Source organism: Sorex fumeus, unplaced genomic scaffold (assembly GCF_029834395.1).
Source record: "Sorex fumeus unplaced genomic scaffold, SorFum_2.1 ptg000010l, whole genome shotgun sequence".
Classification (NCBI taxonomy): domain Eukaryota; kingdom Metazoa; phylum Chordata; class Mammalia; order Eulipotyphla; family Soricidae; genus Sorex; species Sorex fumeus.
The window spans coordinates 33996134-34010618 of record NW_026606067.1 but is presented as its reverse complement, the minus strand read 5'-3'; the positions used below and the strand labels follow the sequence as shown (position 1 = coordinate 34010618).

Here is a 14485-nt window from a genome sequence, read left to right as displayed (position 1 = left end):
GGTGTTTGCCTTGCATGAGGCCCACCCGGATTCAATTCCCAGCATCCCATATGGTCCCCTGAGCACTGCCAGGGGTAATTCCTGAGTGCAGAGCCAGGAGTAACCCCTGTGCATCACTGGGTGTGATGCAAAAATAAAAAAAAAAGGAAGGAAGGAAGGAAGGAAGGAAGGAAGGAAGGGGGAACTACTACGCTGTGGTAAGTCATACATTTATAACAATTTATTCTAACTGCATGTTAAAAAACAATTAAGAAAAGCATATTACACAGCAGAACATTCATAGGCACACCAGATTTTCTCATCTTGTCTGCATTTGTGTCAACATACAAATTAGATTTTCCAAAAATGAACAATATAATTAAAATGGCACAGGGATAACCTACTACTGAATAGGAATAAAAACTCGCTACTTAAGATATGAATATTGTCTTCAATCTTATCTTTCAATATGAGAATAATTTATCCTTTGCACATTTAAACATTAAAACAGAATGCATTACTTGGCAAAGGAGAGAAATAAATCTCTTAGTAGCTTAAGTTAGATTGCTAACATTTTAAAATGCTTATCACCCAACCTCCCACCATTATCTACCACAAGATGAACAGATGGCAGCTTCATCTGAAACATGTAAGAAATATTCCAGACATACTATTTCACTGCAAAGGTTCTTTCTCTAAGTCTCAAAACAGCAAATGTCTATAAGCGTAAACTCCAAACAATCTCAAAAATACACAGAATTTATTTTAAATAAGTAAAAATGAAGATACCTGTTAGGAAAGCCCCTCTAAATTTTATCTTACTATGTGATATATGCATGACCTTTGATACATTACATTTGGGTAGTGTGTTTACTAGTTTCATAATTAACAAATAATTTAGAAAACATGGCTGTATTTACAAAAATAAGCATTTTTGTCACCACTTTCTAGATACAAAAGCAATGCCACCCAGTCAGCACTTTTCATATAGACAAAGAAGCCAATATGAATATATTTTTTAATTCATCAAAATCCCTCGGAATTCCTAGAATTCTTTATCTTTAAAAATAACCTTTGTTTTCAGCTTTTAACTATACTGTCAGATTAATATCATTATCTTTTATGCCCAGATAAGAAACACTGATGAACTTAAAAACCAAAATAATGTCTAAAAATATTCGTGGAATTTATAACCGCCCCCAGACCAGATTAAGTATTTTAAATATGTGGGGCAAATTATTTTTAAAACAGAATTTTTAAAGTGTTATTAAAAAGTCTTACATTTGGTATTCATTTTAAGAATTAAGCACATAAAGAACTCATAGGTTAATAAATTTAATCGTTTATCTTTTTAATGGCGCTTACCCCGGAAATAAAATTAAATGCATATTAAATACAGATTTCTTTGCCCATGCCAAAACTAAATCATTAGCACATGACTTGACTATAATGGCTTAGGTACATAAAAATGAATATACCTACCAGGTCCTCTTTACTGTAAATACTACAAGACATTCGAGTGGTCAATAAATGATTTCAGAGGGATACAAAAGACACCCTGCCAGACAGCTGCCAACAACTCGGTGAAAGCAACTGAATCCCCCAGCCAAGGATCATTTTTCCTTCCTACTTCCAACATACTGTGAATGAGTGGTTCAACAACTGAAATAGGAACAGTGTTACAAGGTAGCTAGTAGCCACTTCAAAGACTTGTAAAGACTTACTCTCATGCCTCACTTCATTGTAATCATTAGAATTAATCAATCTAATGAAAAACTGGAATAATATTAATCGATGCACCTCTGCTAACTTATCATAAGTCACACGTAAATGACACCTGGGGCTCCCACTCACTGAAAGGTCATACCACCTACTTTTCAAAAAGCCGATTTTAGGTTCAAAGTGCTTAGAAACACAGAAAAGGCAAATGCTACTGATTTTTTTTCTTAATGTGATTATTATCTTAAATCTTTAGTGGAAACAAAACCCTATTAAGGGGGCTGGAGCAATAGCACAGCGGGTAGGGCGTTTGCCTTGCATGCGGCCAACCCGGGTTCGATTCCCAGCATCCCATGTGGTCCCCTGAGCACCGCCAGGAGTAACTCCTGAGTGCAGAGCCAGCAGGAACCCCTGTGCATCGCCAGGTGCGACCCAAAAAGCAAAAAAAAAAAAAAAAAAAAACCTATTAAGTCAGTGGTATATCACCACTCCCTTTTACGACTTGAGAGAGGAAAACTGATCAAAATCCTCTTTGGGACTCCCTACTCCACCTTTTCACCCCCGCCACCCTCTCTCCCCTCTTCTCTTTCCCCCCCATATCCATCTCTCCCCCCTTACATTTCTCTAAATAAAACTATTTATTTAGTTCAATTCCTGAGACTTTTCAAAATAACCATTTTGAAATTTCATAACCATTTCATATGAACATAACCATTTCATATTTTTATGAAAAGTTTGTCAAAAGTTTTCGTTTATATAAATATAAACATATATGTGTGTGCGTCTGTGTGTTTATATATATACATGCATTATATACATATGCATATATAGAGAGAGTTTTTCTAACCCATTCAGCATGTCTTAGAACATGATCATCTTGGATAATTTTAGCTTTTGAATAATGTGAATTGAAACTATCAAAATGTAGATAACCTTTCTGTAATGTACTTTTTCAGTCCATAGCATGCATTCTTCAAAATCCTCATGACACACTAAATTGATACCATGACCGTCCTAACTCTTCTCAAGTAGGAGTTCTTAAGAGAGTTAAGCCCAAACGCACAAGGCATTCATTACGTGCAATGAATTAACATCTCTCCAAAGCTTTTAAAATGATACTAGGTACCATCCGTGGGAAAATGGAATAACCACCACTCACATCATTTTCTAAAGGACTTAATTCCCTCATGGAACCCAGATGAAAGACTGCATGGGTGACAAACAATGGAAAGAGAAAAGGAAAGAAAAACACAAACACAGGCAAGGGACAAGGCTAGTGGTACAGCCCATCTTGCTCGTAAGCATCAGGCCCTTAGGTTCTACCTGGCACCACAAAATTACAAGTAACCGCTTGACTCCTCCCTCACCCCAGGGCCTGTAAGCGAAAGTTTTCCCCCACCCCAGCAAAACAGACTTATACTTTACGTATAAGAACCCCCAATAAAGACAAAATTCTGCATGTGGAACAGACACAGATCCAAGCCATGACCAGCTAATTCTTCCTCTTCACTTGAGCAAAATGGGTTATAGTTCCAGTTACTCTCTGCTCACACAAGGGTGGAAGGGTTAAAACTAACCAGTTCGAGATTTTCTTCTTGTTATGGCAACCACACCAACTCTAAGGTACAGATGGTTGTAAGATCACACTGTTGGCTGCCTATATATATATATATATATATATATATATATCTTGGGTCATTGGTTCAGGTCAGTAGTTTTTTCTTTGCCGCTTTAAAGTTTCTTAATTTTTTCACCTTTCTTAGTTTTCAAGAGTCTTTTAAAAAAATGTTCAAAGTATTGAACTACATTTTAATGGCAAAAAAATGAATGTGAATGTAGATTTTTGTTTCCTAAACCATAAGGGGGCACTATTCCCAAAGTCACTCTAAATATTTCATTAAAATATCCTTTTAATTCTGCATAACATTTGCATACTTTCTTCCTGCAAACTTCATTTTAGTAAATAAATATCAAGCTACTATAATCATTGTGCACAAATAACTGAGAGTTTGGAGTCCATCTGAACCCAATAATACAAATTATCTTATTGATTTTCACATGAATCTCTTCACAAAATCTAGCTAAGATTAGTTTGAGGAAAGGTAAAATTCCTAAATGCCTACCTCTATTTCTATACTCCTAACTTCCAAAGTGATTTCACATCCATGTTCTCATTTAATCAGTTATTCAATAACTTGAAAATTATCTTTAAAACTTAAATTGTATTTAGGGGGAGGGGGAGGGACACACCTAGCAATGCTCAGGGGATACTCCTGGCTTTGCCCTCAGGAATTCCTCCTGGCTGTGCTTGGAGACCAAATGGGATGCTGGGGATTGAACTCAGGTCAGTCCCATGCAAGGCAAACATCTACCCACAGTGCTATTGCTCTAGCCCATAAACTGTATCTTTAAAAATTCAAAATTCTAAAATGTAAAGCAATGTTGTTTTTCAAATTTTGCTTAAAAAAAATTGCACTGGGCCCCAGACACAAAATTGGATTAGGAGAATACAAAAAAAAAAAACTCATTAAGAGTTATTAACTTGAGAAAGTTAGACAAAAACATTATTAGTCCCTCATATATGCACAAATACTTCATCTGAGGGAAACTGGGGGCACTAGTGGTGGGAAATATACACTGGTGAAGGAACAGGTGTTGGAACATTATATGACTGAAAACCAATGATAAACAACATTGTAATGGTGTATCTCACAAAAAATATTAAAATGTTTTTAATATTTTATTTGATTCTGACCTTAGCCCTTCTTGACCAAAATTTATGCTAATCATAAAATACGAAGTATACCACCATCAATGTAATCAATTATCATCATATCTACGACAATTATTAATGGACCATACTCTGTCCTGATACTCTGGGTAGCTACACGTATTTCTGGATCTCATTTATGTTAGTACTAAAAATCTCTCTTGCTAAACCAAAGTCTAAGAGGCACACGAGAAATATATGGAAAATTCTGACCTGTTATTATTCCAATGACCTCTGCAGAAATGAGGGACTGAACGGAAAAAAACTGAAGATCATCTGCTTGCATTGTTAGTCTATTTTTCTAAGTGAAAACTTTTATTATGCTTACCTAAGTGCTGTGTCCTGTGTTAGAAATCTAAATTTTAATTTATAAGAAAACCAAGGTAAACATCTTGAACTTAGTGAAGTGCGGATTGTCAGCTACATGCTTTAAAAGTTAAAAAAAAAAAATTACCTCTTTATTTCTTTCTTTCCTTTTTTTTCTTTTTTTTCCTTTTGGTCCTGAGGACTCCCCTGGCAGTGCCCAGGAGCGGCTCCTTTCTCTGCTCGGGGGCTGCTCAGGGGACCAGGCAGTGACAGATGTAACTCAGGACTCCCGCAGGCAAAGCATGCGTTCCGCCTGTTTTGCATCTCTCCAGCCCTATTTTTCTTTGTAAGGAAGACTACAAATGAGCTTTTCTCATGTGCCAGAAAATAATTTTGGTTTGGTTTTTTTGGTATCCAGCAGTGCTAGGGAACCATGCAGAGTGTGCGCGGCTGCCCTTTGAGCCCTCTCCCTTGGCTCCTTAAAAATAATCTAATAGCACCCTTCAAATTTTACCAACAAAGAACTAATTTAGCAACTTAATTTCCTGTAATAGAAATGTAATTCTCTAATAAGAAGCACCAAAAGTTCAAATAATATGAAGAGTATATATTAACACAACTTTGCAAAACAATCTAAGGAGACCTAAAATCATGTATGTTTTCTATGGTGATCCGAGGAAGAATAGAAGCGTAAGATTCAACATTATGAATGATTAGATTGAAATCAAATATCCACTGAAGAAGTGGGATAAATTCAGATATATCACTGCATTTGCATGCAGTTTAATTACAGTAACTATTTTCAATAACAGTGAGTTAAATTACAATGACTATTTTCAGTAACAATAATATACATACACAATGCAATACCATGCAGGTTATTAAGAAAGGATGAATTCTTGGGCTGGAGAAAGAGTAAAGGTTAAGGAGCTAGCCCAGCAAGCAGATGTAGCCACGACTCTGGTTCAAATTCTGATACAGCCTACGGTTCCTGAGCACCACCAGACATGGTTCCTAGCTCGTCACAAAAAGTAGAACAACAACAAAAAACCGACAACAAAAAAAAGATGGATTCTTGTAACTGACTGCAACTTGGATGGAACTAGAGGGTATCATATTGAGTGAAGTAAGTCAGAGGGAAGACAGATACTAGATAATCTCACTCACATGTGTTATACAGAGAAAACATGGGAAAAGATAACAGTGAATCATGACAACCCCTGCCCTTGGATTACAAGGATTGAGATTACCGAGCAAGGGAGGTTGTGGGGGGGGGGGGGGGGGGGAATGAAGACACGGAGACAGACTACAAGCAAAGTAAGGACATTGCTCTGGTGAGATGTGGTAATTGTACATCAAAGCCATAGACAATTACACTATTGTCAACATGTTACCAAATGATAGCAACTATCACATGCTCAAAATAATAAAAATTTAATAGCCATTCTCTAATAAGAAGCACGAAAAGTTCAAATAATATGAAGAGAGTGTATTAACACAATTAATTTCGCAAAACAACGTAGGGAGATCTAAAATCAAGTATGTTTCTTATGGTGATCTGAGGAAGAAAGCCCAGATTATATCTTTAGTTTATACAAAGAACAAAGATATCCTTCAGTTAAAAAAGTCAAAAAAGAACATTTGACTTTTCCCATATAAATATAGCTACTAACTTTGAAAATTAAATACAGCTATAGGTTATATAAAGAATATGAACATTGCTATTCTCATTTTGATCCTTAGAAATAATTCAATAGGGCCAAGAGTGATAGTACAATTGGTAGAGCGCTTGTCTTGAACACAGTGGACCCAAAGTCAACACCCAGGCACTCCACAGTCATCTCCCCAGACCCACCAGGTGACCCCTGAAAACAGAGCTAGTAGTAAACCCTGAGCACCACTGGGTATGGGCCAAAAAGACAAAAGAAAGAATTCAACAGTTACAATAATTTAATAATAGTTTCAAACAACTACCTATGGAGTTTCTGATTTTAAATCCAACCAATAGTTGGTCTACATAAACTTTATAAACAGAGCAATTTACATTAGTATTCATACTTAGCATTAAAGAGTAGATTACTCTTTTTTTTCCAAACAAACTTTATCTCAGTCTATATGTTTTGGCAATTAATTCACTGACAAAAAAAAAATAATAAAAATATTCCACAGCCAAGGACTACTTCCTTGTCTCCTTCCCAATTAAAATACTTTATCTATAAATTAATACAGAGTTTAAGAACAAATATAGAAAAGTGGATCTAAAAAGCTAATATCTCTAAACTTCAGCTTCTGCTACAAAGTTTTCTTTGGAGTTAAAACTACTAAAATTTTTGTCAGAAAACCTACACTCAACTGATTCTACTCTCAGTTACACAAAGAAGAACATGTGATCCTCCCAGGACTAGTTTCTCAGATGAAAAATCTTGCTGAAAGATCTTCAAATGAGAACTATCTTACACAGTTTGGAAGAGTAAATGTTTGAAATGTCAAGTGACAAGTATAATAAAACGTGAATGTGAATCACATGTGAACACCAAAACTCTTAGATCTGTTTGCTGGAAACTTTCTTAAATAGCTTAAAATTCACTAAAATCGGAACACCAAAATATAAGTAAAATGAAAATGCAAGAGAAATACAACCAAAAAACACGGCAAAAAAGATGATGAAAAAATCTCACACCCTCCCGAAATAAAAAGTGAATTCATATTAAGTTTTGAGACAATTGAGGACTATATCCAGATGAAGGATGATTTCAATTTTAACCAAACCTTAACACATTCTGTTTCATTTAAGCAAATTCATCTTAGTTAAAAAAAAAAATTCATGGTTCTCAGATCAGAATTGTTTTTCTCACAAACACAGAACAAGAAGTATGTAAGGTACTTTACTCCCAAAAATTTTATGTCATAGAAACAGGACTACAGCAAAAATATCAGGCAAACAAAATGATAACCTATGAGTTATGAGCAAGCATCGAGTCCCTAACTAAGGTAGGGTGAAATATTCTAACTATTAAAAGGGGCATTCCACACATTTTGAAAATTCAGGCAATCTCTAAACATTCTCTAAACCAGTCCAGCTGTAAGATAGTCCAGCAATTTTGTTTTGTTTGGGGCCACACTCAAGTGATGTTCAGGGGTTACCCCCGACTGCACTCAGAAGTCACTCCTGGCTGTGCTCATAGAAGATATTGAGCGCTGAACCCAGGTTGGCCGCATACAAGGCACGTGCCCTCCCCACTGTACTATGGTTCCAGCCCCAAGTACTGCAATTTGAATACTGACTTGAAGCCAATCTTGCTTCAAAATTCGATAATAACTGCATCTGAACAATGAAAACTTAGCCACGGGTAGTTTCAAAGAAGTTGGCCCTTCAGGAAGCAGTAAGTAACAAAATGCTCTACATTAGAATCCACAAGTATTCTTTTCCTTAAAGTTCAACAACAAACAGGCTTTGTTAAAACACTACCATCAACACATTTCCCTCAAAAACCTGAGGACACCAAATCTTAGTTATGACCCCAACCTCCAATGCCGCTTTGAATAACCTCCAGCCATTTAATATGCATTTGATTCATTTCTTCTGTAAAATCGTCGATTGCCTCGAGCAGGCCCCAGTAACGTCTCTTTCATCCTAGCCCTGAGATTATATTCACGGCTCTTTAGGAGAATGAGATCCATCATTGTTACTGGTATTTGGCATATTGGGTACGCCACGGGGAGTTTGCCAGACTCTGCCCTGTGGGCAGGCTACATTCGATATTTCTGTAAAATAGAACACAAATAATTTCAAGAAATAAAAACTAAGAGTGGAAAATTGGGTTCTTCAGATAAAACATGGCCAACTGTATGACTCAAAATTACACAAGAAAAACTACTCAAGAATGCCTGGAACATTCTGAACACTTAGTGTTAATCAAGTAGGAATATATATTTATAAACAATATCAACAATGAATATGTAACAACTCAAACTTTGTCTATAACCCAGGCAAACAAATCTAAGAACAAAGATATTTTCTGATAGTGAAGCCTGCCAGATAACACAATAGGGAAAAAGAAGTTTAAGATGTCTGGTAAGATCTGCTGGCAGTGTTCTATATTAGTATTTAGTAATAACCTTTCTCTAGTCATAATAATCAAAATTTTCCTTTGAAAAATGAAACAGCTCTGGTGATAAAATCACAAATTCTTCAGAGAAGTCTCTTTTCTACTTGTTTCCATGGTTTTCAATGATCAAACCTGAATATATAAGTATAGAAACATCAGAAATCCTACAGGCACCTTTAGTATTAGGAGGCGACCAGAATTGTTTTAGCTAGCCATTATACCATTTGCAAGTGGAAATAACACCAAAGTGTAAATTATCTTCAGCCCTAAGAAAACAACAGATTTAGTCACCAAAAAGCAGGATGAGTAGAGTTGACAAAAAAGTCCCAGATCCTCACTCCCTAACTATATGAAATCACTTGATCTTTCTCAGCCTTGCTTTCTTTATCTGTAAAATGGGGATAATCTCCCACAAGGTCATTTAGAAGATCAAGAGAGATAATATCTTAAAAAGCACTTAGAGCCTAAAATGTGTAATACAAACATGGATCAGAGACCACTTTTGTTGTTGCATGAGCACTAGTGTTTCTAACACAGACTTTCTCTTCTAAATATAACTTCTGATTTCATAGCAAAGCACCACCATTATTCAGAATTGCTTTTTGAAAAAAAAAAAAACTTGCCTTCGATTGAGTTCTCTTTCCATTTCTTATGCTAAACTTCTCCTTCATTTCTTCTAAGATGATCTTCAGTTTCTTTTCTTCGGGCGTCCCTAGGTATTTTTGGTTCACGTGAAGATAGCAATGCCATTTGGCTGATTCAAAGCCCCAGTGACAAGTCCTTTTGTCAGGTGACCTGTGGGAATGCATCACAAACGTCTGTGGTGCAAACATGCCGCAACACTCCAGACACTGAATGCACGGTGCATCAGGCTGAACATAAAACTGGGGTGCAAACAGACCCTGACACTTGCCAAGGCATTCGTGTTCCACTTCAAAGGCACGGCCCGTTTCCTTTAACTGGGCCAATGAGCTCTTAGCAGGAAGTAGACTACTATTTTGGGGGAAAGTGCGTGGTCGCAGTAAAGCATTACAGAGTCTCTGAGCATCAGTCAATGTGATCAACCCACAGGACGGGGCATTGAACGGAAGTATTCCCAGGACCTTCAAGATATGAAGCTGGTCGGAGGAACACCTTGAGCAATAAATATACAGCTCATCGCACACTGTATTTATTTGCTGGAGTGAAAATTCTCGGAGGACAGAATTTAGGACTTGAGGCAAACACAGTCTCTTTTCCCCTCCGACCTGAAAGCAAGAAATCGACTCCCCTTCCAACACAGTCTGCGTGAGCTCGGTGGAGCTGTCAGAAGGAATGAGGAGTGGGCCAGGAAGGACCTGAGGCGACGGGAGAGGCAGAAACACTGTAGGCGACATGCTCTCTTGGGAATACCGGGCTGAAAACGCCGCTGGACCACCCAGAGAGCTCTGACTACTCAAGTGAAATTGGGCTAGAGTGTGCTTCAGACTGGGATTTAAATGCAACGGTTCGGGCACCGAGGCGCAGGCCCGCTTGACCGGCTCTCCGTCCGTGTCCATTGGCGCTTCCCCGTAGTCATCCAAGTGTTCCTTCTTCACCGTAGGCATTTTGTTCATCCCCGTTTTTCCACTCGCGTGAATGTCCGTCATCATTTTTTTCACTGGAGGACTGCCATCGTCTTCCATCCCATTCAGTTTTTTACTTGAGCACTGAACCGCGGAGAAACTTGTCTGTAGGTTTTCCATTGCTAAAAAGTATCAAGTTTAAATAACCAAGTCTGAGATTTGCATTGTTACTTAATTCCGTATTTGAAGGAAAGAGAGTAACATATACCAATAATTATGGTAACTCAACTCTCCTAAAAAGAAATTTCAAAAAAATTTTTCCAAATTTCCCTGCAGTACTCAAGAGATGTTGCAACTGTATTCTGTTTGCACTCAAAATTTCAGGGCAAATGCTGTAAAATTTCTCCTTGCCCCTAACAAGAAAGAATATGATTTTAACAGTCAGCCTGGGAAAAAGTCTCTTTAAAAAAATTCTTTAGATTATATACAAAATCAAAAAGTCAGTAATTTTCTCAAATCAAGATGCCTAGGTAAAGGTAATCTGTTTTTTAGCAAAAGACAGAGAAATGTACGCAACTGCTCGTGTCACAAAATTAGACACAAGCAAGTCAATATGCTGCACCCAAAATTAATTTTTGGCACTGAAGACACACACACACACACAAAGTGGGGGAGTGAAGGACCGTCTCTCAAAATGATCTGTTGGTCTGTGTTGATAAAATAAAAGCTTATAAATCTTCGAACCAGTAAGAAAACTCTTTGACTCCACTTGAACTTAATTGAAAATGGTACAAGTAAAATTGCTCAGTTCTCTTCAAGAATTACTGTTTGTTCTTCTTTCAATGAATCTGGAAGAGAAGGGGGATGGGAAGTTAAATTTGAATTTGCTCCAGAGGCCAGAGGGTCAGTTTGAAACCAGTTTCTTAATCTTAAACTGAGTTCACTTTACCAAAGGTAAATCTTGAACGATTTCTTTAAATTCAATACCAGTTAGCTAAAAGAACCTGAATTTAAAAGGGAAAGCCCTTGAAGAACGGGTGAAGGGAGGAAAAAAGGACAAGTAAATGGAACTCTATTTCAGCCTAGGTCCAACCTCAAACACACTGTCGCACCCAGAGGCTTTCTCGGTTATGTCATTTTTATCTAAAACCATCTATTATCGCTCTCCTAATGTTAAAAAAAAAAAGGAACCGGTTCCATGCAGAAAAATTTGATACTTCAAGTGAACCTAACTACCATATGCAACTCAGTTGCGATCTTAAGTGCATTAATCTATCTGTTTTTCTGGAGTGACTGTAAACAAAAATTAACTTTTCCTTTAAAAGGCTGGCAATTTTTTGCTTCATGGAAGCCAAGAGCCTGGGACTCTCCATCCTTGAACCAGACTAATCTGGGACAAAAAGCACAAGGCAGACAGACCTCACAAAGAATGCAAATGGAGGAAGAGAGGGGCAAGAAAAGATTCTTCTTCCACTTCCTCCTCGAGAGAAGATCCAAACTGAAGCCCGACAGGCAAACTGCAAGGTCTTCTTTCCAAAGTCCCAGCCCATACACCTTACGGCAGACCCCGAAGGGTTAAGGACCAAGGCCACTCGCCAGGGCGCCTCCTGCCTCTCCTGGGCCCCGACGGGCACCCCTCGGCCCGACGGAGGCCAACGCAGGGGCAAGAGGCAGCACCCAGACCGGGGGAGCCCCCCCCCCCCGACCCAAACCCTCCGCCCCCGCAGAGACAGCCACCCAGCCCGGACCCGAGTGGGCGGGAGAAAGTGGACCAGAAGGCCGGAGCCCCTCGGGGTGTGCCACGGGGCGGTGGGAACCCCTGGAAGAGGGTGCCCCCGCAGCCGGCGCACCCCCGGACAGCCCCAGGACCCCCGCACCTGGTCGCTCCCCCGGGGCCCCGGGGCCCCGGGGCGGTGGAAACCCCCGCCCCGCCCGCGCGCCCTCCGCTCCCCAGGAAGTTCTGGGGTGTTCCCCGGGCACCCCGGGTGTCGCAGCTCCCGGGGCCGCCGCGCGGGGTTCCCGCAGGTGAGCGCCGAGCCGGGATCCCGCGCGCGCATCCCCGGGGCGCGCAGACGCGGGGGGCCGGGGGGCGGCAGGCGTCCAGGTCCCCCGGGCCGACGGCTGCGGTCAAGTGCGGCGGCCGGCGAGGCGGGAGCAGCCGCGGGACGCCCCCCACCCCCGGGGACCCCCCGGCGGCGGCGACCCCCACGCCACCCCACCCCCCCACCCCGCACCCCCGCCGGGACCCGCGCATCCGAACCCGGGACTCCGGCCTCGGCGCCCCGGGCAGCCCCACGAGCTTTGTTAGTGGCCCGGGGGGGCCCGGCACCGCCGTCGGGCTCCCCCGCAGGGCCCCGCACCCGGGGGTCCCCCCCGCCCCGAACTCCCAGGGGCCCGGCCGCCCCGCCGCCAGCCGAGCCGCACCTGTGCCCGCCGCCGCCGCCGCGCCGCTCGCCCGCTCCCTCCGCCTGTGCCGGCGCGACTCCGAACCCCACACACATCGCTACACACGGCCTCTGACGTCACCGGGCCCTCGGCCCGCCCACGTCACTGCGGAGACACACGGCTTCCCGCAGACGCCGCCGCCGCCGCCGTCTCCGGCCGCCCGGGGGAGAGCGAGGGCGGCGGCGGGGGAGGGGCGGCGAGTCTGGCCGGCCGCGGCCCCGCGCGTGCACGCGTGCGCGCGCGCGCGGTCACGCCGCCGCCGCCTCGACCTCGCGGCGGCGGCGGCGGCCCGGGCCCTCGGGGACGCGCGCGCCGTCTGGCCTATTGTGGCTCCAGGGCCCGCGCGCGCCCGCGAGGCCTCCCCGCCCCCCACCGCCCCCCCCCACGCCGCCGCCGCCGGGCGCGCGCCTGCCGGAGTCCGGGCCCCGCGCGCCGTCTGGGCGGCTGGCGCGCGGCGCTGTCTGCGGTGCGCCCGGCGCAGACAGGATGTTCCCTCCCGCCCCTCCCCTCCCTCCCTCGCTCCCCTCCCCCCGCCCGCCGCCCTCCTTCCTTCCTTCCTTCCTTCCTTCCTCCAGCCGCCCCAGCCGGCTGTCTGGGCCGCCCGCGCCCCGCCCCCGCCCCACCCGCCGCGCGCTGGGGCCCGGCCAGACCCGGGGGCGCCCCGGCCCCGAGAGACGGGGGGAGGGGGCAGGGCGGCCGCGCCGTGCACTGGGCGCGACCCCGGCCGCCGGCGGGGCGGGGGCGGGGCCCGCGGGCAGAGCGCCGCCGCCCGAGGTCAGGCGCGGGCGACACCCGCCGCCTCCCACCCCGCCCCCCGCCCCGCTCCCCGCGCGCGCGGGGTCGCAGCTGGGCCGCCCCGCCCCGCCCCGGAGGCCGCCGGGTGGCCCCCGGGGTCCCTCTCCGCCCCCCGCCCCGCCAGCTGCTGGCGCGGCGCCGCGCCCGCCCCGCCCCGCCCCGCCGCCGCCGCCTCCGCCCAGACGCCGCCGGGCCCCGGGCTGACCCCGCCGCCGCCGCGCCGCAGGGACGGGTCGGCCGGGCCCGGCGCGACCCGGGTGGCCCCGCCGCCGCCCTCCCCGCCTCCCTCCCTCCCTCCCGGGCCCACGAGGAACGGAGGCGGCGAGCTGCACCGCGCTGCTCGGCGCGGCGGGGGCGCCGCCGTCTGCGGGCGCGGGCCGAGCCCCGGGGGGCGGCCCCGGCCCCCGCCCACGTCGCAACCCGGAGGAAACCCCCCCTGGGCTGCAATGCAGCCCGCCGCCGCCGCGGAGCAGGAACTGAAACGGCGCCCGAGTCGCGGGCCGCCTTCCCCCCTCTCCCCTCCCTCCCTGGGGCCCCGCTGCGGCGCCCCCGCTTTTCCGCGCTCGGAGGTCGCTCCCCGGGAGCCCTCGGGGGCAGCCCCCCGGCCCGCCGCCTGCAAAGACGCCGCTGCTCGCACTTTTTTTTTCCTTTTTTTTCCCTCCCTGAAAGCTGGCCCGCAAAGCTCCGACCTCCCCTCCCTCCCGACTCCCCAGTTCCCGTCTCTGCGCCCCCGCCGCCGCTGCAGCCGAGCTCCGGGGTCGCGCCCCCTCGCCCGCCCGCCCCCCTCTCCTCTCGACTACCTCTTTTCCAGAACATGA

The 14485-nt window shown here is 44.9% G+C and overlaps 2 protein-coding genes across 2 annotated transcripts in view; one reads left to right on the top strand and one right to left on the bottom strand.

The window, feature by feature from the left end:
* Positions 1 to 11444, bottom strand: part of SKIL (SKI like proto-oncogene) — a 25352-nt gene extending 13908 nt beyond the window's left edge. Inside the window, exon 1 of the mRNA XM_056110621.1 lies at positions 9507 to 11444. Within this exon, the coding sequence (XP_055966596.1) occupies positions 9507 to 10607 (1101 nt within the window). The 5' untranslated portion in view covers positions 10608 to 11444. The remainder of the gene's footprint in view (positions 1 to 9506) is intronic.
* Positions 11213 to 14485, top strand: LOC130020072 (basic proline-rich protein-like). Its single transcript, XM_056110711.1, has 3 exons — positions 11213 to 11221; positions 12155 to 13042; positions 13448 to 14485. Exons 1-3 carry the CDS (start codon positions 11213 to 11215, stop codon positions 14483 to 14485), a joined length of 1935 nt encoding a protein of 644 aa, XP_055966686.1.